General features: G+C 35.5%; 1 protein-coding gene across 1 annotated transcript; it reads right to left on the bottom strand.

The window, feature by feature from the left end:
• Nucleotides 1-209: 209 nt before the first annotated feature.
• LOC109827750 lies at nucleotides 210-20342 on the bottom strand. Its single transcript, XM_020394769.1, has 14 exons — nucleotides 19930-20342; nucleotides 19135-19207; nucleotides 18901-19034; nucleotides 18451-18813; nucleotides 16999-18359; nucleotides 14331-14770; nucleotides 12322-14195; nucleotides 12075-12244; nucleotides 10642-10802; nucleotides 6295-6452; nucleotides 2707-3428; nucleotides 2373-2546; nucleotides 2156-2270; nucleotides 210-593 (listed from the first exon to the last, which is right to left on the bottom strand). The coding sequence occupies exons 1-11, from the start codon at nucleotides 20077-20079 to the stop codon at nucleotides 3237-3239; spliced, it is 5076 nt and encodes a 1691-aa protein (XP_020250358.1). The 5' UTR covers nucleotides 20080-20342; the 3' UTR covers nucleotides 210-593; nucleotides 2156-2270; nucleotides 2373-2546; nucleotides 2707-3236.
• Nucleotides 20343-24170: the final 3828 nt, after the last annotated feature.

The raw sequence follows: 24170 nt of genomic DNA, 5'->3' as shown, positions 1-24170 counted from the left end.
TACAACCTAGGATATTGAAGTGTAAAAGTGGTGAAACAATAGGGTAGGTAAGTGCTAGCTTTATACAAGAGCATTTGCTCCTCAAATGAACCCAACATCCACGACAAAGCTCTATTTTCTAACTTACTAACAAAGCAGAGCATTTATTCCTCAAAACGAACCCAACATTCACGACGAAGCTCTATCTTCGAACTTACTAACAAAGCACATGACCATCTTGGTACTTCATACAACAATAAGCCTCAAAACTTGTTTACTGGTGACCGGAATTTACAATTTTAGAGATTGGGTTACAAGACATGTTATTAACGGACCGACACAAAAGATAATACACTACGGAGCTAAGGTTAATACCCATCTTTTCAAAATTGAAGCTTCTGAAGCATCGACGACAAAATCCTCGAGAGATTTTGTAACTTTTATTCAAAATGAATAAATTGATTCTTATGTTTATTTACAAATGATACCCAAGTTGGGAGGGGATTTTTCAGTCCAATCAAAAAATTTTAGACCGTCCTCGTATGAACAATTCAATAGAAATCCGACAGTTATTAGTAGAAGCCTCTTGTTACCATCGACCATAGCTGCCTGACCTGAAAATAGCACAAACATATAGTTAACTCAAAGACATCAAGAATTTATAGCTTTTAGAACATTAAAAAAAATCTACAGTTTCCTTTCTAAGTCGAGCAATTCAGCAGTAATATGTGGTGGTGATGGTGGTGGTTATTATTATTTTATGTGGCGACTGATCATTTTGTTAAATTAACTACCAAGAGATAAATGGCGGAAAGGCCCACCAATATGACTACTAGCAAGGTGGGCCTCACCATGTCTTATCTCATGGTAGCCGCCACCTCGTAGCACATGCACAGCACTCGGTGTCTAATGTCTACTTCTGACGCACAACACTTGAGCTACAACCTTCTGTCAGCTACATTAACCCTCTCATATCCTACTCTGAAGCTTCACTTCATCTAATCCTCTAAACTCGCGCTTGCCTTCAGTTGAGGTCCATACAGAGGTAGCCTCTAGATTCTCAACTCCGTTAACATGAAGTTAACATTGAGCTTCATAAACTGAAACTTACGACTGTATAAGCTTCATATATTGGTTCACTTACTATAACCTTGCATAACGATCATTACATTATAACGACTTTAAATGGGAAAACTAACGGAGTTGAGAATCCAGGGGGTCAATCTGCAATTGGCGATAGTAAAGGCCTAAAGGGGTCTATCCACAATTAACGCTATTTTCCTTAATTCGGTGATCGAACCAGGTTTACCTCACCTCTTTCTAATATCCCTGACTTGCAATATGTCCTTTTGTTCCCATGTAGTCTAAATCATAAATTATAGTATGCCATTGCAATTTTTTTGTGCTTTGCACTTTTCCTTGATATTTGTCCAGAAGTGTGCCCCAACGTCTCCTCAAATTCTCTGGTAAGCACCCTTAATCTGGATATCTATACAGAAGATTTTTACTGTCATTTAAAGATTTCCTGTTTCCTCAGACCTCTATAAACAGCACTGAATTCTACTAACCAAAAGTATTGATCATTATTGCCAGCATTCATGACGCACTCAATTATCTCACAGGATACATGAAAATGGAGGCACGAGTACAGAACAGACGAAATAGGCAGAAAGATAAATATACTTTAGATATCTTTCAGGTATAGTGGCTAAAAGGAGCTTTGATATTTAAGCAATGAAAATGCAGCAATCATACAGTAAATAACCACTGAAAAGGAAATATGTCAGAAGACCAACTTGCTCATAGTACCTACTGCAAACACAAGAATGGTTAAGATTTAAAATAAAATGCTGAGGCTATCTTCTAAAAATGTATTTCCAAAAAGGAAAAGCATCTATTACTACAGAAACATATGAAAAGAAAACAGCAGCTGTTGATCCCAAAACTTGATTTTATGGTCCGACTTTAATGGATGAGGCACCATGCATAATTTATTTCTTTTGCAAATGTTAACATACTATCTATGGTTTTCCTTACGTAACTTAGAAAGAATGACTTCCTCTTTTTCCTATTAGAATATATTAAAATGGTTATTGGGTGCAACAACAACAAAAAAAAATTTGAAAAGAAAACAGAAAAAGAAAGAAAGAAACAGATCTGCAATTAACTAGCTGACCTGGTATTCACTGATAAAAACACAAGTTATAACAGCAACATGGACTGCAGGGGGGGAAAATCAAAACTCCTGCCTCCAAGGTTTATGTGTAATGACATTGCACCTAACATGCATCCTGCCAACATGGAAGAATTTTAGAATTATAGCAGCTGATATGACAATACAAGCATGTATAAGAAAAAATTGATAACTTTCATAGATTTCAACTACATGATACCTTTCAGGTAAGGGTACCACTCAATTCTTCTTATTAGATTAAAAAGAATTAGATGAATGTATACAGTCTAAAGTAATCATTCCAGTACGAGTCGGCCATCCCAATACCAGTCATCCTTCACCAGGACAACAAGAAAAAACCCCATGCTTATGGTACAGAACTTAATAGGCCAACCTGCATGGAGAAAACCAAAACAGCGCATATTAGGAAAACCTAATGTTGTCATCACATTTTAACTCTGGAAAGAAGAAAACAATACTTCCAAAAACTATGATAAGTTAGCATAATAAAATTGTTCGAAAATTCCTGAAATTTTGCAAAAAGTATTGCATACCAGGTTCATCTATGTCAGTCATGTTAAGCTCCATGCATTCTTGAACAAGTGATGAGCAGCAGCTTAAGAAAAGAGGTACAAATGAATGTACCACTTCTAGTCATAAATATAAAGTAACAAAAAATCTAGCAGATAGAAGAGCCAAAAGATGGAAACATAGCATCCTCCGCTCAGATCCATTCCTAGAATGGATACAAATCCACAATCAACGATGTACTCCCCGTCTCACTGTCAATGCAGCCTAAGAGAGCCAACTCCATTTTGCACAACTCCGTACACCAATGGGTCAGAAGCTAAGAACCTTATCAATCTAAAAGGCCCGAGGCTGCAAAGAATACTATACAAAAATTGCAAACAGAACAATATGTACACATTTCACAAGAAGCCCCTGCCTGTTATGCCCAAACCTCTTTTGGTAATGCCATCACAGAGGTAAACAAGGAACAGGATAAGCTTCCCTCCCTTATGGCGGACATGAAGAGGTATAATATGGAGAAGACATATGTAAAGGATCCTCAGTCTTCAAATATTCAACAACTGATCAACTCCATTGCAAGTCGTACTAGTCGAAGAAGTTCCTCTACATTATGGAAGTTAAAGTCAAGAACTTTTCTCACTGAAGAGATGCCATCAACTCCGTCTTTCTCCAAGTTTGCACTAGCCACTGCAATAGCATTCTGAGATCTCCTTGTAGCATCAAATGCACAATTAAGATCAAGTGTCTGCAAACATATCCAATTAATACCACTTTAAGCACCATTGTTTATGATATCCATTTATCAAATTCATGCTTCACGATATTAGAATTTTTCATTGAAGGATTAAGTACTAACACAAACATATAAACAGCGATATCTAGTCATCTAAGAATGAATCGATAATAGTCAATAATAAAACTAAATATAGTACACCACTACACCTTAAACACTCCCATAAAAACCACTAATCATAATCGCTATTCATGATCACTGTCGTATAAACCCTTATAAAGCCACCTTAAGACTTCTCTTCTATGTACTCTTGCTCTTTAAGACTTTAGCCCCAATTCTAGATTAAGAAGATTTTCACTGTGAACATAATCTTATTATATTGATTTTGATTATTGCTGTCATTATGATTTTAGCATTAATATATTATTTATTTAACTAATTTATTATTAATGTAATTAATTAATTTATTAACGTGATTAATTCATTATGCAATTTCTTTATTTTTATTTTACGCAGTTTTTTCCCCCGTAAACTCCTGACAGCGTTTTCACGAATGCTCTGCTAAAGTGAATGCCTTCACATTATACATTCATGTACATTGTTGTAAAAACCCAATACAGCCAGCTTATGCCTTCTCTTTCAGCTATGTCTATTATTAAACAGTATAGCCTCCACTTCTAGATTAGAAGATTTTCACATTGTAAACATAATCTTATTACTTGCATTTTATTGTTGCTGTTATGATTTTTCTCGTTAATTGAATTTGTTATGCAATTTCTTACTTTTTATTATTTTCTGCTATTTTCTATTTTTACTACCATTTATTAATTTCCTTTTGAAAAACTCTTGACAATTTTCCGTGACGCCACTGATAAAGCCAAAGCCCTACCTTGCTGCTTTGTTCACCCTTTTCTTTCCACACCCTTGTTCATGGGATGATATCAACACTCTTGCATCCAAGAATGATAAGTAATCAAGATGAGTCCGTATCAATGGTTATAACTAAAAATGTGTGCAGAAAACTTATGTACATGTCATTATGCTCCAAATAGATACATGAGAAAAGAATCTACAAAGGAAAAAAAATCCAAATTCTTCTAAAACAGGTGTTCTAGCATATACACCTCATACTTTTAAGGAGCACCACATTTCACCTTAAGTATATTAACCCAATCATCAGTCACGTATCAACATGCGTACACAGCTACAGATTATAAGAGCAGTTCCATGCAAGGATCCTAATAAAACAACTAGTCAGGACTCGCTATAAGTTTGTTAGCCAACCTTATCATAGCTAGTATGAACAGAAATCATTGTTTGTGGACTATGGATTGATAATGCCACACTTTTGCTTGTTTCCTTCACTTTGAAATCATTATTCATTCAGACAGTTTCGTTCTTATTCACAGAAAATGATTGTGAATAGTGTAAGAGACTGAAGCTCTCAGTTTAGAAAGTTAATTGATCGAACAGATTTTATGAGTTGGCTAGATCTAATTTTTATTACGTACCAGTAGGCTGTTCCTGGTTCAATCTGATAAGGATGGAACCCTGATGTGCAGTCTTATTAGTTCCTTCCATAAAAAATTCTTATGAAGGGGGACTTAGTGTCACTTTTAATATGTTTAGCAAAACATTGCTTCCCTCAAAACGACCTGATAGTTTCAGGCTTTCAGATCGCTGATTATCCAAAATGAGCTTCTACCCAGTGAGCCTGTTAATATGAATTGTTTGTATTTACATTACAATGGCAAAAAGGCTAAATTTATCTTTTGATTAATTATCTTCAGTTTAACTATATGAGACTATTTTAAGAGTTCTTAGGGTTTTACTGGTTCTCCTGGTTGCTTCAGGTCTTGATGAATGTGTGAAGGAAAAGAGTATATAGAAATCCCACGTTTCTTGAGGATCTGTAACGGTGTAAGGTGACCAGGAGTTGGGTTATAAAGGAAAAGGAACTTTTATTTATGTAATGAGCAAATTCAGGTTGTTAGCTGCCTATGCATACTAAGAGAATTTTTGTTCAACACGTGGTAGGGTACAAACACTTATTGGGTGCTACTTAGGTACACATCAGACAATCTCCAGCGTGTCGTGAATTTTTATAGTATATTACTTTTGACACATTTTGGATACTTCTAAGACACTTTTTTATGCTTCTTAAATGATTGTTTCATATTAGCTGCACATAGACATCTGTATTACTGTTCTTCTTCTTCATACGTTAAATATACTTCATGAACGAAACATGAAGATAGTGATTTATAAAGAAAAATGCTCAATTAAGAATATATATTTTGAATACTCTAAATGTTAATCATGTTGTCAGAAATTAGTATGTGCATTAGCATTAAAGCACATGTTTTCATGCGTATGCATTTATTTTTCTGGCAAGTTCATGTACTCTCCTTGTATAAACAAAACAATTTAATATAATTATGATGTGAGTGACAATGTTGTATTTCATATACTGTTTTTAAAGAATTTCTGTGCCCATCTCCCGGATATGCTTCCATGTTTCTTACATTTTTATTGTGTAATTGAAGTTCCTTCTTGAGGTGGATTTTCCATCTGCTAGAAGTTCTGATGTCAGCTGGGTGCAATTTTGAGCTACTTACTATACTTTGATGAGATGTTCTTCTTTGGTTATGGTTTTTATGCTGTTTCTAGACTAATATTTTGAAGATGTACGTGTGTAGAACTCTATGTGAGCTTTATGTTTGGTCTTAAGCTAGATGTTGTAACTGGAAAGTTCTAAGACTTCTACAAAGTGGCATATGCTTATGAACATAACTATACGACTTGTCTGGATTCTCTGCTTTATGTTGCAAAAAAGAAAAACTTTTGCGTGTTATTTAAACTAAAGTAACCAACTTACATAAGATAGCAACCGGGAAAAGGCAGGGCGGTTACGAGCACCAATAACAAGATTGCCAGCAATTGGTGAACCAGCAGCCCTGGCTGAAGCAGCTTTATCCAATGCTCCCTGACTGTTTAAGCTATCAATGTCTGAAGAAGATGATGAAGGTGATTCGCCTGAGATAACAAAAGTGCTATGTCAATAAGCAAGCATAATCCTTTAGCAGCTTACAGAAGCAGAGATAATTATATGGATTACGAATTATATTATATATGAGAAGCAAAACAGCAACCATCAGTTTCCCTGGAACGAACATTATACAAGAATGCCAGCAAGTTTTTCCCCCAACTCTTGAATTATTGTTACAAAATATAAAGTTGGCACAAGTTTTTGGAGAAAGATCTAATCATAACATATGAGTGCAAGAGAAAATCACCTGAATTCCTTTCCTGCATTGAAAAGGAATCAACCTTCTGCCTTAAACTAAGTGAAAATTTATAATTGTAGATATAAACACAAGTATTGAACTCCTAAATGAACACGGAGTTTTGGACAAGACTACTGCCCAAAATATACAGAGAAGTGCAATATTACATATGTCCATCTCCTATATATGTGAATTTAAATCATATAACAATATATATGTATCAGGTTGTTTCCCTCCTATATGAAAGGACCTAATATCCCCCCTATATGAAAGGACCTAATATCAGTCAAACTGTTAAATTTAACTTTAAATCAAAGGACCTAACATAGATATTTAAGATGAATAATGGTTATTATTAACTTTAAATCAAAGGACCTAACATAGATATTTAAGATGAATAATGGTTATTTGTAAAATGTTGGTCCTGAACAGACGTGAGGCAACATATTCTTATTGGAGGAATTGTCTTATTTCTCTATATACAATTTGAGAGGTGTGCAGCCAGCTGCACAACTACATGGGCAGCCAACGGAACTTTCACATGCAAGAGAATTGTGGCTCACAACATGCAGTGCTACATTTTGATACACACCTCCCAGTGATTTGGTAGATGATCTTCAATGCTCCCTCTCTAGTACACTGTTACAATAAGGTCTACATCTATTGAGTTATATATACTACAGTACTACTATATAACAGAAGTGAGGGTAGAAGAAAACTTTGAAGGGAAGACAATATCATGTAGTACTATGGAGGATAAAATGGTAATTTATCTTAACTATATAATAAATTTCAATTCACCCTCTCTTTCCTATCCCCACCCCCACCCCCTGGCGCACTCCTTTCCTCCTTTCCTCCGACTACCATCTCTCTATATCTCTCACACAATTAACATGTGCAAAATATAACCACTGCAAGGCCAACATCACTAGAACTATGGAGGATAAATTAGTAATTTTATCTTAAATATAATAAATTTCATTTCCTCTCTACCTCTCTCACACAATTAATATGTAAAAAGAATAATACTTTGCAATAAGGCCTATATTTATCTATTAAGTTATTGTCCAAAGATACAATCTTTAACATAAAAAATCAAATGGAAAAATCTAAAAGGTTAAAAGTATTTAAAATAAGCACATCCGATTTTTTCAAGTATGTTCCATAAACAGTATTCATCTTTAAATTATTTTTTAAGTATTCAGTAATTCTAAAATCATATTGAAGAGGATCTTAAAAGATTATCTAAAAATATGCAAAACATTATGTTTCTTCCTTAATAAGAAATGTAGTTAATGAAACTGAATTAATGCATTCATAATGGCACCAATTAAATAAATAATATAAGTAACATCTTGAAATAAACAAGTATACGAGCTAAATTATCAGAATAATCACATATATATCTATTAATATTTGTATTTCAAAGAAAATATACATCTTTCAATTTTATGGGAGGTAAAAACAACCAAAATGACTTTAATCTCTTTATCAAAAAAACAAAACCCTACAAATATTTTTTCACATTTATATTGCTTTCATGACTATGAATACACAAAGTACAAAAATAAAATTACTCTTTCACAAATCTTTTCCTTAGATTTAATTTATCTTTTGTAAATATATTAATTTAATCTTCTTAAATATAAAATTTATGTATTATATACATGTAACCTTTTGTAAATATATTAATTTGATCTTCTTAAATATAAAATTTATGTATTATATACCTGTAATTATATTCTTTATAGATTTGTTTTTTACGATTTTCATTTATATTTGTGTGTTTTCAGTCACGTCCATTTTGAACTAATTTTATGAAAGAAAGTGATACCACAAGATTAACTAAGTGCAATCTTTTAAATAATATAACTGTACTCCAGCACGAAATTTAATGATTTAATGTGTGTGTGTGTATCAGATAGTGATGCTTTTTTAAAAAGCCTACATCGCAATGTTTCGTACACAATGCCTCTAAATAGGATTTTACCAAAACACTGAAATCAAATTCATGGTGTGCATCAGCATGTGCTGAAATCAATAAGCATATTCCAGAGCAATAGGCTAACTGCAAATAACCATATTTATATGGCTGTGATATCACGCCCGGGTGCGGGAGCCCGTTGGCGCATTACAAGTCATGGGACCCACTGTGTAGCACATTGTTTGGCTCAAACCACAGCCAAAATCGACTAGCCGATGCTACACTTGAACCCCATGACTTACATTATAAAGCCCTCAATTTCTCACACTACCACCGATGTGGGACTACTTTAGTGAGGTATTACAATCACCCCACCTTACAAATGCGACGTTCTCATCCCGACATGACAATTGGCACATCCCAGTATCACCGTCAGGTGACGTGGACTCTAAAAATATCTCCTACAGGTTCTAGAGGTAGCTCCCACCAGTGTTTTCAATGCGCGAAGCGCAATGCGAGGCGCAAAGCATCTTTACGCGCACATGCGTAAGGCGTAACGTGATGCGCGCACCCGAGTGATGCGAGGCGCACACCACACACATAATATTTCAATATATGTAATCAAGCACGAAAGAACATATTTTTAGAATTTACATAAAAAATATCATGATAAATAATATCTTGCTACAAAATCACAATATATTGCCTTAATTTCTAATGCTAACACCCAACATAGTAGCAAATTTCATAAATTTTCAAATCAAATGTTAAATCAAGACTTATATCCAAACTAAGGATTAGTAATGGTCCTCAATTGAAGGTTATTAAAAAAGCCCAATCGATTTATTTTGTTTTTTGGGATATGGAATATCAAGTATAAAGACTCGATTGAAATGTAAAAAAAAAAACTATATGAGGAAATGCACTACATGCATCCTACACAAAGTACGGATGTACGCGAGGCGCAAAAGGCGCTGCTGCATCAGATGTGGGGCGCATCACCACCGCCCCGCATCGTAAGGCGCATGAGGCGCAAGGAGGCGCGCGCATTTGAAAACACTGGCTCCCACTACGCTCAAGCGGTGTAGAACTTACCCCGCATAGCACTTAGCTCCACATATCCGTCTGGCAAACTGTTCTGATACCATTTGTCATGCCCCGGGCCAGCGAACCTGTTGGCGCGTTGCAAACCGTGGGACCGATTGAGTATAGCATATTGTTTGGCTCAAACCACTGCTAAAATCGACTAGCCAATGCTACACTTGAACCCTGTGACTTACATTATGAAGCCCTCAATTTCACACACTCCCACCGATGTGGGACTATCTTGGTGGGATATTACATGTACAAATTCTAATACAGAACCGTTCTGATGCAATTATACATTTATGCATATAAAAGACAAATTTTTGGTTCAGTGCTGCCTTCGCCACTGATTTTCAGAAAAGGAAACACTTTGTCTGCAGCTTATGTAGTCTTTGCCCAGTGAGAAAGGAACAAATTTACCCTAATAAAAGTAACTGGCCAAGAGGAGACTATATTACCAATGCACATGTGTGTGTGTGTGTGTGTTTGTGTGGGGGAGGGGCCATCAGAACTTAGCATGAGAGTGGACAGCTACTAATAGATGATTTGAAAAGCTTCAAGCAATTGTCACTAAATTCTGATCAAACATTAGTTCCAATAAAATAGATTGAAACTATAACCCGCTCAATGGTTACATTTGTTAGCATTTCGTAAATAGAACTTGGTCACCTCCAGCAAATCAAATACAATATATATTTACTTTCTCTTGTATTCAACAAAACATCTGTACCCTAATTTCTGCCAAACATGAAAACTTAACGATCTACAAAAAGTTAGACAATAAACAGTAGCAAATCGCTCTACTGGAAATATAATAGCAAACAGTTTAAGACCCAAGACTTATGTTTTAATTATGCAAAACATAGGGCTAAGAAACAGTAATAGTAAAAAAAGCTTCACAACAAGAACTGGCAGATATTTCAATTACCTGGAACAACTGTTTGAAAAGCCGTACTCAACTCATGCCGATCTTTGCTTGCACCAGGAGTTCTATAGTACGCAACCTTCATATAAGCCACTTCCACGCACTTGTATGCTAAAGCAGCGGCAGCCATCTCTTTGCACCTTTCATACTCGTGAGCGCAATACCTGTTGAGACTACCATAAATTAGAGACTACTTACTGGATCATCTAATAGGAAGGTCGCACTTTTAGATCTGAGCTAGAAGTTGCAACATTAAAATTGGTTCAAGATTATAGCAAAAGGAGGTTACTTGAAAGACGCAACTGTGTCTTAATGGAAAAGGAGCAATTAAGATGAGCAATAGACAATACGAACCAATCCAAAGATTGGTCCTTGAATTTTCAAATAAGCTGACCACCATAGAACGTGCACAAGAAAACTAATCAATTTGATATGCAAATATTTAAATTACTGCAACTCAAAATAAAGATTAGGACCCTGAGAAAGTGTCTAATTTATGGGTACGCTACAATCTGAATATACAGTTGATTGTTACCAAAAATCTATGAACTTTCATGTATCCACAGGCATATGCATAGGTATCCAAGCAGAGAAAGTGATATCCATCCAAGACATTTTTTCCCCAGGAGAAAAAAGGTCTATTATTGGGAGGCTAAAATGAATATCAAGTACGCCTGAACTCAACCAAAAATTTGGAAGTATATTACTTAATAGGTAATCATAGCCTCAGCAAAGGTCTTCAATATCTTCTGCAAATAAGTTTTTGTGCTACTAGCCAGTAAAGCAATGTCTGACGATAAATATCTGTTAAAACTAGTTAGCTGGCTCTTTAAAAGACCATACAGAGAGCAAAACTCAAGTGTGCTAACTGAAAAAGGAACGTTTAAATCTTCCCGTCAAAAGCTGGGCAGTATTCGCTCCACATGATTACATGCAATAGTAGAATTTTTGCTGTTCCATCAAACAATTATTTGATTCGGAATCTGGGATTGCAGATGAACTCAAGGGAACTGTAAGTACAGAAGGAAAAATTATCCTGAAAAGGAACAGCAAGAGGCATTTTCTATTATACTGAATAATATGCACAGAAATAGTGTCATCCTTCTGCCATAGGTCCATAGACAACAACCAGGCAGCTATCAGGGGCTGCTAAGTAAAAGTTATTATGCTGTTGTACGTGGCAGAAAAACTAAAGGTTACTTAAAAGTATTTTATCAAAGCATAGGGCCATGGTACTAGGGTGAGAACAGTGTTAGTTAATAATTAAGGATCTATGTTTCCTACAATAACCAAATGTGCTATTTTTATATGCACCAAAGTTAGATTTTATCTATGCAGTTAATAACTGCTTCAACTGAAAGCAAAATGGCATCATGTTTTCAGCAGAACCCTTTTAACAAGTAGACAATATTTTTGAGAAACTTAGTTGAACTTACTTGCATAGCTTTGCTGTATCAGAGTACATTGATGTCATTTGTGCCAAGGGGTTCATCTCCCCATGCTTGGTGCATTCAGCACTGAGGGGCTCCAAAAGAGAGGCGCCATATAGAAATTTCAAAGCTGACTCAAAGTATAAGCCAATACTTTCATGATCTAGACCTTCACTCTGCAAAATAAACCAACTGTTTAGATGCTGACGCAAAAAAACAAATAGGGGATTCTTTCAAACATGAATATATTAACCTTTAAGCGATTAGCAGTGTGCTTTAAATCTCTAGCTTCTTTCAAGACAACATTTGCAACAGAAGGACCATCCCGCCTCATTGGACTAGTGTCATGACAATTAGGAGTGGCTCTCAGACTATTAGTGCGTATACCAATCTGGTTGTCAGGCTTATTCGTCGCATCAGTAGGGTATGTGTCTGACCTACTTTCATTGGTAGGTGCAGGTATTGTTTGAGAACCTGAATTATGTGCTTCATTTTTACCCTTTGGAGATTGGACTGTTTGTGGTATCCCTCTCCCTGAAGCAACATCTGATCTATCAATGTCATCCAAAAGACTCGCTAGATTTTCACTTGGGTAAGAAGGTTCCTGTTGGAGATTTTCCTGCAAGTTGGACTTACAACCACCTCCAGCAGATGTAACTCTCGAGTTGATATCCTTGTGATGAGCATCCAGATTTTTTCTTAATCCATAGTTGAAGTGATTATTTCTTCTATCAAGATGAGGTGACTTTGCAGAAGAATTTTTCTTTCCCGAGTAATCTCCATCCTTCAACTGCAAATTGAAATTTCCATCCCTTGAATCTTCATGACGAGTACAATTATCATTACAGTCATTACAGTTGGCGTCAGCTTCATATGGAAAATTGACCCAATTCTTCATAGAGTATAATTTCTTCCTGTCATTGACAGTCTCCGAGTCTTTCAGCTTGCCTCTGTTGGCATCAGGATTTGAACTTCTGTCTCTCTCCTTGAAGCAAGAAGAGTTCTTACGTGACTTCCATTGCCTAGTTTCTTTTGAAAGACGAGGATAATACAGATTCTCTCCACCATCTATGACGATTTCTTTTTGCCTGTCGAAGAGATATTTGACATCACGATCCAGTATATTCTCAGCATCACCTACAACATTCACCTCTTCAACGCCAGCAGGTGAGATATCAACTCGTGCATCTTTTTTCTGAATGCACTCCTTCACTGCCGAGTTCCTTCGGATAGCGACTTTCTCAGTAGTAGAGGTCCTCACTGGAGATGAAGAAACCGACTCCACAGGAGAACTCCTTATTTCCCGCACGTTAACTTTACTTTTGCGGGAACCAGATACCTTTGAAGAACTTGAAGTAGCAGCTGTAGGCAACTGTGCATAATTTGTATCCCTTTCCAAAGGGTCATTGCCATCCAAAGCCTGTCGAGAAACTGCAGTTTCTTGATACTCCAGTTGCTTCTTCCTTCCTAGTCTTCCCTCCTCAGCCATCCCATCAGACTGCTTCTCTCTACTGACAGACAACAAATTTCTTGTGGACCAAGCTCTCTTGTCGGCTTTTTCATCTCCATTACTCACAATGGACTCCTTGCCCTCAGAGCTGAATGCCTTAGCCTTCTTTTGTTTCATCAACTGATTTTCATTGAATGCTTCAATGGCAATAAGTCCACTGTCTGATGCATGATGAGGGCTAACCATAGTCTCCTGGTGGACCTGACTCTCCTGCCATTCTTTCACTTTCCTTTTCTTAGAAGCATAGTCAAGTATACCAGACGTTTCTACATCTGCAGCCCTCAAATTATCTTTGTAGATCCCATCTGAATAGAGAAGAACAGGACCTTTTGGCTTATTGTTAGATGCTGACATATTGTGTCTTAGTCCAGACTTGGAGTCCCTGGAAGAAGAGTGGTCAAAGTTATGCTGCAGAATCTTTCCCGTTAATTTAGCAGCCAAACCGTCATCCACGTAAGGAGCTGCCTTGCCAGTCTCATATGGATCAGAGAGCCGATCTTCAACAAGATAATCAGAATTTGCTTTCTTAATTTTCTTAGCTGTTCTAAATCCATCTTGAGTGACTTCTCTTTTGTTCTTTGACTTTGAATGTCTGCCACTTTTTCCAGCAAAATCTCCTGCAAAGAAAAAAATTTATAAAATGTTATAGTAACAAAAAGTGTACATGCCAATAAATCCATTGATAAGGATCCATGCTAAATCAACTACATGCAAAAATCACAAAACTAATAGGATAGTATGCAAGATATTACCTCCATCTGAATTGCCTTCTGAAATTTCATGCTTCTCCTTCTGTTTGTGGTTGTGCTTTTCCATATTGAAGTCCACTGACTTGCTTGTGAGCCCAAGAACAGCTTTCATTGAAGAGTTTGCAACCAGAGTAGACTGATTCCCTCCGGTTGAACTTCTATTCTTGACAGAGGCCTGAAGGTTCTTCTTTGACACTGAATTTTCAGGAACATTTGATACACCTACTGGTCCACTCTTTTTCTTCCCTATAGTAGCCACGCTCTGCAAATCATGATCAAGTCTTCGGTCAGAAAGCTGTGCGTCAGCAGACGTAATGCTTGATGCAGCAATATTATGATGGCCATTTAAGTTAGCACCGATTTCGGAAGCTGGAACCAGGTATTGTGTATTAAATGCTTTTGTTGTAACCTCTTCACTGATATCACAGTTGTTCAGTCCAGGCCTAATCAACATTTGCAAACATTAATTGACTAGGAAATACTATCCTCTGAACAGTGAAACTCTAAAGTATAGTTCAATGACTATCATATTGCAATAAAAAGTATCTGAAAATAATATAAAGATAAGTACAACAACAAGCTGCAGGTGAATGCATTAAAATGAAATTCAAATCAAGTTGTCACCTTACTGTTAACTTACTAAGAGTAGAGGTTTGTGTCATAATAATGTCAAATTTCTATGTAACCTATTCACACTTAATGAAAAAAAATATGTACGAAGAATCCTCAATGACATGACTTTATCATCTATTGCATCTTACAACCATCTTATTCGCACATGGATATAAAAATAAAAATATCAATAAAGCCTTTATCTTGGCTGTTTAATGTCGATATAATTTTAAAACTTAAAACGTTTTCCCCAAAAAAATACAAATGCTGGTTGCCACCAATCCAACCCCCCCACCCCACAAAACAAAAAAAAGAAAAGAAAAGAAAACCCTGCTATTCCCGATATTTGGGATCAGGTATAGAAATAGAAAATTAAATTTAAAAATCTATATTCCATATGCTTCATACACATCTGGTGACCACTGACCACTCCTTAGAAAGCAACTCTTCACATCAACTTTCTGCATGTCTCGCCATTTCAGTATGTCATTGTTCACATTGTCCTTCGTTGGTATGTCCTGACAACTGATTTCCTTATGTACTAGTTTCTTAGCTTATAGTTTCAGATAGTACCACACATCTTATGCCATAACAAGTATTTCTCGGTCCTTATAACACGAAGTTATGATGAGATACAACAACAACAACAACGACCTTGCTTTATTTAAATTGTTCTAATAAGCCTAGCATTCCAAGTTTATCTGACATGCCTTCGTCAGCATCTTCTTGTTTTTCTAAAAATACCTAAGATAACAGATATAATGCACCAACATACCACTTTATTATTAATATTTCAACAAGCATCTTTAATCACTACCCGCAAAAGAAATGTAATTCAAGTTACCTACTACAGCATCCATGCAATTTCCATTCTGTGCANCCACCACCACCACCACCCAACCTCCAAACATAAGTAAGCATGAAGTTTTACATAATTAACAAATACCATTAAAAAGGAGAAAAGTAGGTTGAATATTTTTGATAAAAGAGAAAAAATTGATTGACTTTTAAAAAAATCTTACAGCACCACAGCACCAAAATACTAAAGCCCCTATCAGGAGCCAATATGAACATTTAAGTCACTGTTCTACCTAAAATCTAGTGCAGTGGAGGTTACTCAATCATGACTCTGTGACTCATTTCACAATATACATACTTTAGCAAGTGTGTAAGAAAATAAGTAAAGAAATACATGTATCGACAAGTCAATACGCAGACTTCAGAAAGTAATATAGTTAAGTCTTATAAATGAATAACTGGCCAGTAGAAATTAAAAGTGACAGATTAACAATGGAAAAAAGTTAGCTGCATAACATTTGATATAAACCTATTATTATTTATGCTTTTAGCCATATTAGACCTCTCAAATCTTCATATTTCTAAATTAAGCCCTCAAATATCTTGAGATGCTTTACAAAACCCCCCCTGGATGGATTCTGACCAAAAATTTTGCCCTAGTATGGTTTACTATTAATCATCTTGGTTAAATTACATCAATACCTTATGAAATAGGTTTCCCCACGGACCCCACCATTCTTTCTCTCTCTGTCATTCCCAATCGGTCCCTCATTTTCCCCAATCTTCCTCTCTTTTCTTTTGATTTTCTCATTCGTAAATCCTCACAGACTTTGAAGTCCCAATTTAGAGGATTTCAAGGGCACAATGGTCCAAAGAAAAAATACACACAATGGTCCAAAGAAAAAATACGCTAACAACAGCGACAAAAAGTGGAGTAACTACATCTGACCAAGGGGTCGTTTTTGGAACAACTTAAGAGATTGGTGGTGTAATTTTGAAATGTGAAGGTTTGAGGATCTACTATACAATGTATAAAGATTTGGGGGTCTAATATGACAAAAAGTCAAAACCCCAATTATTTGTTTATCAAATAAGTGATAAGTGACTTCCTTACAGGTATAATAACATTTAAACATAAGCACTTCAATGATAAATTACTACTGCATTAATATTAGGGTAAAAAGAAACCATACAAGATGAAAATCAAGAACAAAGGTAACTTAAGTCACCATAATCATAATTCATACAGAAAGATACTTACAGCCAAAGTTGCATGCTACATTCCCATTGCCCTGGAAGGTTATTAGGATCTGCATCGAAGGGCAATAGGCGCCACTTCTCACATAGATCGCAGCAAACCCAGTTTATGAGCACACTAGGAGGGGCCTCCAATGCAACAGCCACATCCGAAGTCGGCACAGTGAACATCGAGGAAGTAAACGGAGGGTTTTCCATCAGCTTGGCTTGAAGATTAACTTCTTGCTGGACGCCTGACCTCTCCACTGAGTTTTCAGTGACTGTAAAGGGCTCCAATGAATCAGCCGTGTTCTCCCCCTTTTGTGCCTTTACATTCCCAACAACATCTCTCTGAGATTCTCTAGAATGTGCATTGTTAGTTTCTTTATGGGATTTCAACATGTTAGACTTATTTTCAGAACAGTGAACTCTTCCACGAGAGGTTTTCTTATTTTCGTTTGGTACCACAGAGCAGGAAGCCCTTAGGTTTCTTGGAGTTTGAATTGATTCGAGCAGTGGTGGATAATTAGTATGATTCCCTTTTTGACTTTTATTACCTTCATGCATTTGATTGTTTACTTGAAGCATCTTTTCATGTGAAGTAACTTTCTGAGCAGGCATCTGCCTCATAAGCTCAGAATGACCAGCAACATGATCACTCCTACCATTATATTTGTCATTGTTTGATTTGCTTATATCATAACTTTTCTTATTCTTGTCTTTTCGCTCTCTCCGGGTCTCAGATGAAATATTTTTATGATTACTTAGAGTTTTTTCTTTAAAACCCTTCTCCAGTGAACTTGTTTTGGAGTTCAGTTTCCTCTTGGAATGTATGGTTCCATTTACCAAATTAGTGACACCACCAATTTTCACATTTTCCATGGGTATAGTCTGATCGTCTCTGGCTTGAGAAGGTAAGGGAAGTTCATCCTGGGCAGAAGGCTTATTTAGCTCTTCAGAAACGCCCACTGCCTTTTTAGAAACTTTTGTTGAGTCACCAGTTATCTGTTGTTCAGATCTTGGATCAAGCGTCCTTGAACAGGTCTTAGTTGACATATTTACGGTGGTCAAAACACCGCTTTTACTTGCCAGGGTGTCAATGTCCTTTTCTTTCTTCAAGATTTTGACTGTATTCTCTCTGCAGCTCAAGCATTCTTCTTCTATTGACTCACTATTCTTCTCATCTGATTTTATTTTCTTGTCATAGCAGCCTTTCATAGCTCTCATAGACCAGGTCTTAATTGGAGAAGCACACATATCTGGTTCCCCATAATCGATAATCCCATATTTTCTACGGAAATTGCTTTCATTTTCTGTCAGCTGGAATAAATTCTCCTGAAGAGGTGACAGTAAATGACCACCAGGAACTGAAAAGCATGTCATATCCTGCTCCATCAAATTTCAAAAAACAAAATTTGTTCTCACTCAAAACCTGATTAGCCACAGCAACATGAGTGAACTGAACTAGAAACTTTACCTGGAGAATGGACAAAGGAGATTCACCAGAGGCATCTTGAAATGTTGAAGAAAGCCGTAGACTAGAACCAGCGCTGTCTTCAGGAGATGAAGGAGAAGTATCAAGGCCAAGACCACTATAAATAGCTGCATTATTTCTTGCCAAAGTGTTATCAGGTCCAACTTTAATGCGAACCTTCAGTGACTTTGTATTGCTGACATTAACTGGTCTAACATTGGAATCAAGAAGAGGAAAACAACTGCCAGCAGGAACTGAACTGATGCTGTTCTCCTTTCTGTTTAAGTTACCAGGTTGTATAACTGAGGCATTGTTATTTCTGGAGATTGTTGTACCCCTTGAAACTGAAGGGTTTTGTCGTTCACACTTTACAAAGACACATAACAACATTAGAATCTGAATTAGACTCTGGTCAAGTTGAAGGAAAGTAATGTGATAATCTAAAAAAGGTACCTCAACTGATGAATTGTAGGGAGATTTGAAGAGAGTATGATCTGGGGTTGCCAGTGGACTCTTGGGTTGAGAGAGAATCGAAGGAGAACGCTGGTGGGTAGGCAAGAAGGAACCATATCCTCCAAACCTTGCTCCTGTGAATGAAAAAAAATTTCAAACCCACATCTAGGACTACATTACCACATTTGGGTATTTAGTGACCTTCTGCTGGCAATAGTGTTTATTCTGGCTTACCCAAGTTCTCGGCAGAGACTCCACCTTCAAAGTCTTTTTGAAAGTGCCCTAATACGTCTTGGAGTTTTTCATCCTAAAAACATAACAATAAGGATGTCAGCAAGCATATATAGCTAACGCTAAAAAGATTCGCATCTTTGAAGATATTACATACTTCAGACTGGTTTGTGTGTGTGTGTGTGTGTGTGTGTGTGTGTGTGTAGCCAACTACCCAATTATTGTTCACATGAAAATCAGGTTATATTTTCCCTTATTGAGCTTGAACACCATTACAATGACTACTTTTATGCAAAGCAAACAGTCGGTATCCTTGACTCTACATTGCTTGCAAATTGAATATATAACGAGGTTCTTTTAGGTGCATTAGATTTCATTACACCTTCAAATTTGGATAACAGGCAAAGAAAACTAATAGTGTTTCCACAGACCAAGTAGTCTAAATGAAGGGGCAGACACTAAACACCGCTATAGTCACATACATTAACCTCGAAAGAATGACATAATACTTGAAAATTTTTGTTTAATCTGAAATTCTAGTCACCAGACAAGTATCCTAGCCAAAGAGCCAAAATTATACATCCCAGCATTAATAAGTTTCGCCCGATACACAAAATCTTACCACAAACACCAATTAGACTTGCAATTATCTCTAACTCTACTCCTACACCAAGCATTAGTATCAAAACTTCTTTGATACTTGATCACAACACCAAAAGACTCGAATCTTCATTCAGATATCTACACCCATTAAAAAAATTTGACCTTTTAACAATCAAACAAACCAAAGTTTCTTACGATATAAGAGAATGCGACTTCAGGATCGACGTAAGCATCGTCCTCGCGTCTGAGGAAGGCCTCTCCTTCTTCAAGCTCGTTCTCCTCCATCGATTGAAACCCTAACCCCATCCCCCTCCTCCCTTCATCCCTACTCCTCAACGACAACATCCGCCTTCAAATCCTACGCCAATCTCCTAAAATCTCACCAAATTCCATCCCCAAAACCCTAGAATTCCCTTCCGATCGCCGTAAATTCTAATCGATCCCGCGATCGCCGGAATTAGACCGCCAGTAGACGAATAACTTCCCTCAGATCCGATGATCTTCAAACTTTCCCGCAATTATTTTTGATAATATCAACGAATAGAAAATTAACGAGTTCGTCTCTTCGGAGGAGACAAAAAAAAAGGGGGGTTTTCCTTCTCTTTATTTTTCCCTAATATTTTTTAATATAATAAATAGATGAGCGTGCAACTATTAATTTTTCAGTTCTGTACGTTATTTTTACATTTGGCACCCTGAATTATTTTTTGGGAAAATTACTTATAGAGAATAAAAAATAAAATGGTATGCATCCAAACCCTTTGGAAAAAATCAAAGTCTTAAAACCACGAAGACCTAAAGATGCGTTCACTTAATCCTTTCAATTAACTTTCCAGTTCACACTTAGGCTGTGTTTGGTTTGATTGAAATCGAAAGAAAGGAAAAGAAAGAGAGAAAGAAAATTGTTTGCAACTGTTTAGTTTGAAAGAAAAGAAAAAAAAAAGAAAAGAAAAACAATAGTAAGCAGAAGGAAAATGGACTAAAATCTTTCCCGTTCCTTTTCCTCGTCGGGACCCAGTGAAAGCAACGGAAAATTTTTATCGATGAGGATGGAAATGAACTCGACAAATGGGATGAACTCTTCGGACATCACATCACCAAAATTGTTGCTCACCCAGTTGATTTCGTGTGGGCCCAAGTAAAAGAATTAAATAGGTGTAGTACAGGTTTAGGCAAAAAAAACATGTTCACTTGTTCTTTATGCGGGCCCCATGCGGCACACGGAAATGTTACATTACCCTACTGTAGTTTGCCATAAGGGGCTGTTTGGTTGTTGTTGGTAAAGTTGTGTATTTATGACACAACTTGGAAAGTTGTTGTCCACCTCATCAATTTCACTTTTATACTTTTCTTTGTTTGTTTTTGATTCCATTGGAATCATAAAACACTTGTTTGGTTTGTAAAATAAAACTTTAATTGTTTGTTTGGATAGTGTAAAAAGTGGTCCCTATTCAAATGTTCATATTGGTTGGAATTATTTTTTATTATTTTTTCCTAACTTCAATGTTAGAAATCATGTCTTTTTTTCATGAAATCACTTTACAAGCCACATCAGCATATGAAATCGTTTTACACTATTTTCACAACTACAAACAAACAATTGAAAGTGATGAAAACTGACATTGGGACCCACTTTTTTACACTTTATATCCTTTTACATGGTAAAAACATACAACCAAACAGCCCCTAAATTAAAAAGGTTTTATTTTAGTCTTTTATGTCTTTTATAATTCGAAATGAGCTCAAATGATTAAAATTCTACTAGGTCCTACAATATTCAAGCTAATTCAGAATAATTCCCTGCAAATATTGAAATTGTAATTAGGTCCCTAATTCTCATAAGTTGTTTGAAACTTATACCCTAATTGTTACTTTCACTCTTAACTGGGGCGGACTAATTTCGCAATTACATGAGAATTAAGGAAAACCAACTAACAAGTTAAATGATTCAGGATTTCAAAATCTCATAATAGTTTAAGGGTCTAATAGCAATTTCAATGATTTGAGGGACTCATTCAAAATAAGAAAGATGTAAGGGAGTAATATTGGAAAAAGAAACCTTTTCTTTAACCTTTGTGTACACAAGAATATAGCTATTTACTAATAAATATGGATCTTTTGTTATAATGGACCAACAACAGTTGTATCAAATTTTCATCTAGAAAAATAAATTTATAAAATTACTAATATAGACTGTATATAACATGTTAATTGTTATTTCTACCTTGTTTTTATTAAATTATTATCATTTTCCTCCCAATCTTCTTTTCAATTCTCTTCCTAACCAAACGATAGAGGGACTCTTATTTTCTTTAATTTTCCTTTCCTTTTCTTTTCTTTTTTTATTTCTTTTTCTTTTCCATCATTTTCTCTCGAACCAAACACAAGCTTATTTTCTTCTTCCTTTCTTGCTCTTCCTTGTCCACATCTTCTCTTTCTCCGCCTTTCATTCTTTTCTTCTTCTCTAACTGAAAATAAATAGAACCATATTTAACTGAAAATTTATTTAGGTGTCTCAGCGCCCTCATCAACACCACCATCCAGTTTCTTCTCGCTACAAGCACACCGAACTGAATATTTATTTAATTATAGCAAAAAATAATGCTACAAACCCTTTTTTGTATCTTTTTCTTTGTTTGATATATGTGTTTTCAAAGGATAGGATTTATTGGATTTAGAATATTTGATGTTTTGAGGAAGAATATTGAATTTATTTCTCTTTCTGTTTTGAAATTTTGTAATGGGTAAGTGATTGTGCTTTTTCTTTTTTTCTTTTTGGTTTCATTTTATTAGAAAGAAAATGAACTTTATTTAAATTATAGTGAATTTTAAATACCTTTTTTTTTGTTAGAATGATGATAGATTATCAAATATAATAAAAAAATGAGTTACTGTTAAATGCATATTATTTTTTTCTACAACGCTGGCATATTTTGTTCGAAGTATAGGATTTTCCTTATAAAGAATTTATTGTGATGTGGCAGTGAAAATATTCCTCAACCATCACTCATTTTTTGATAAAGTATCAGCATCCTAAAAAAAGATAGTAAATAATGCCAATCGAGAAATCTATGTAAAATTTTAAAATTTGAATGCACTTTCATGTTTAAGCAAAATGTAGCTAAGTGGTAAGAATCCTAATTTCTCCATTTTCCTCTTCGGCCTCTAGTGCAAGATGTTGATGTTAGGTCTGACAAAATTTCTCGATTTTTTTTTAATTACTTGTTACATAAGTGTTTTATATATGATATTTGTTATTTATATGTGACACTAATTCTTTAACTTTGATATTTGTGATAACATACGACATTTGATGATTATATTTGATATTTATTTTGTTATTGTGACATATATAAAATACATGTGATATTTCAACTTGCAATGTTAGATTTGTTGCATCTTTGTGACTTTTATGTGTCACGTGTCACAGGTTTGATATATATGTGGTACGCTTTTTTTTATTTGTGTATTATACAATCCCTCATGTGTTTTATATTTGTGATTATTGCATAGTTTGGACATTTATCTTACAGCTACCTTGCAATTATATGTCTTAGTGAATTTAATTAGATAAACCACATGTAAATTTCAAGAGTTAACACAAAATCCAAAACTGTGAAAGTTGACAATTGTCATAAAAACATCTGAATTGTAACATTTAACCACTAAGTGTCGCAAATGATAGGCAAAAGTAACATATACAAGCTATAAGTCCCGAAATAGTTCCATATCTACCAAAAGTTAGCATTTAATAGGTAGAAGTCTCAAAACAATCCCATATCTGCTAGGAAATTTGGATATAGTTAATAGCAATGTGTCATGTTTAGATAAGTCACATATAATAGCTAGAAGTCTCAATACAGTCCCACATATACTAGGAAACATGCATATAGTTAATAGCAACACATGCATATTTTCATGTTACGCATAACACATCTCATGCATATTTCGTGAGACATCAAAAATTCAGCTACCAATTGTAAGACGTCAATAATATCCACCTTCTTATATTTTTCTTGCAAACTTTTTTCCGCTTAACGACATATATAGTTATTCCATTTCGTCGACATCTCTGGACAAGTATCATTGATCCACCGTGTCGTAGATGGGAAGTATTCTAGCCGCACGAATCCAACTATTGAAAGATTAGGCACATTTAAAACGATATAATCACATCTGTAATAAAAGAATGTCATGCATATTAAACAATAGCTACACATCACAGAGAACAGTTAATAGCCACAGCTAGTAATGGAAATACAATGGGTAATGGTAAAAGATCACAGACCATGATTAAAGATCACTAGTACAGCTCTAATGTCACAAAACTTGACTACCAGGAAATCAAAATTTGCCCAATTTTCTAGATGTAACATTTTGTTTTCCCCTCTCTTCAAGTAACTTTCCCTTATTTTTTTACTCACTGTCTTACGGTA

The sequence above is a fragment of the Asparagus officinalis genome, unplaced genomic scaffold (assembly GCF_001876935.1).
Source record: "Asparagus officinalis unplaced genomic scaffold, Aspof.V1 AsparagusV1_Un406, whole genome shotgun sequence".
Classification (NCBI taxonomy): domain Eukaryota; kingdom Viridiplantae; phylum Streptophyta; class Magnoliopsida; order Asparagales; family Asparagaceae; genus Asparagus; species Asparagus officinalis.
Note: the sequence above shows the minus strand (reverse complement) of the source record. Positions and strands in the feature narration are given on the sequence as shown.

Coding starts and splice junctions, on each gene's coding strand:
- LOC109827750 (XM_020394769.1), bottom strand. CDS start 20,079: ATGTTGTCGTTGAGGAGTAGGGATGAAGGGAGGAGGGGGATGGGGTTA. Junction 14,771..16,998: donor TGTAGCATGCAACTTTGGCT/GTAAGTATCTTT, acceptor AATGTTGATTAG/GCCTGGACTGAACAACTGTG. Junction 12,245..12,321: donor ACACTGCTAATCGCTTAAAG/GTTAATATATTC, acceptor TTTATTTTGCAG/AGTGAAGGTCTAGATCATGA.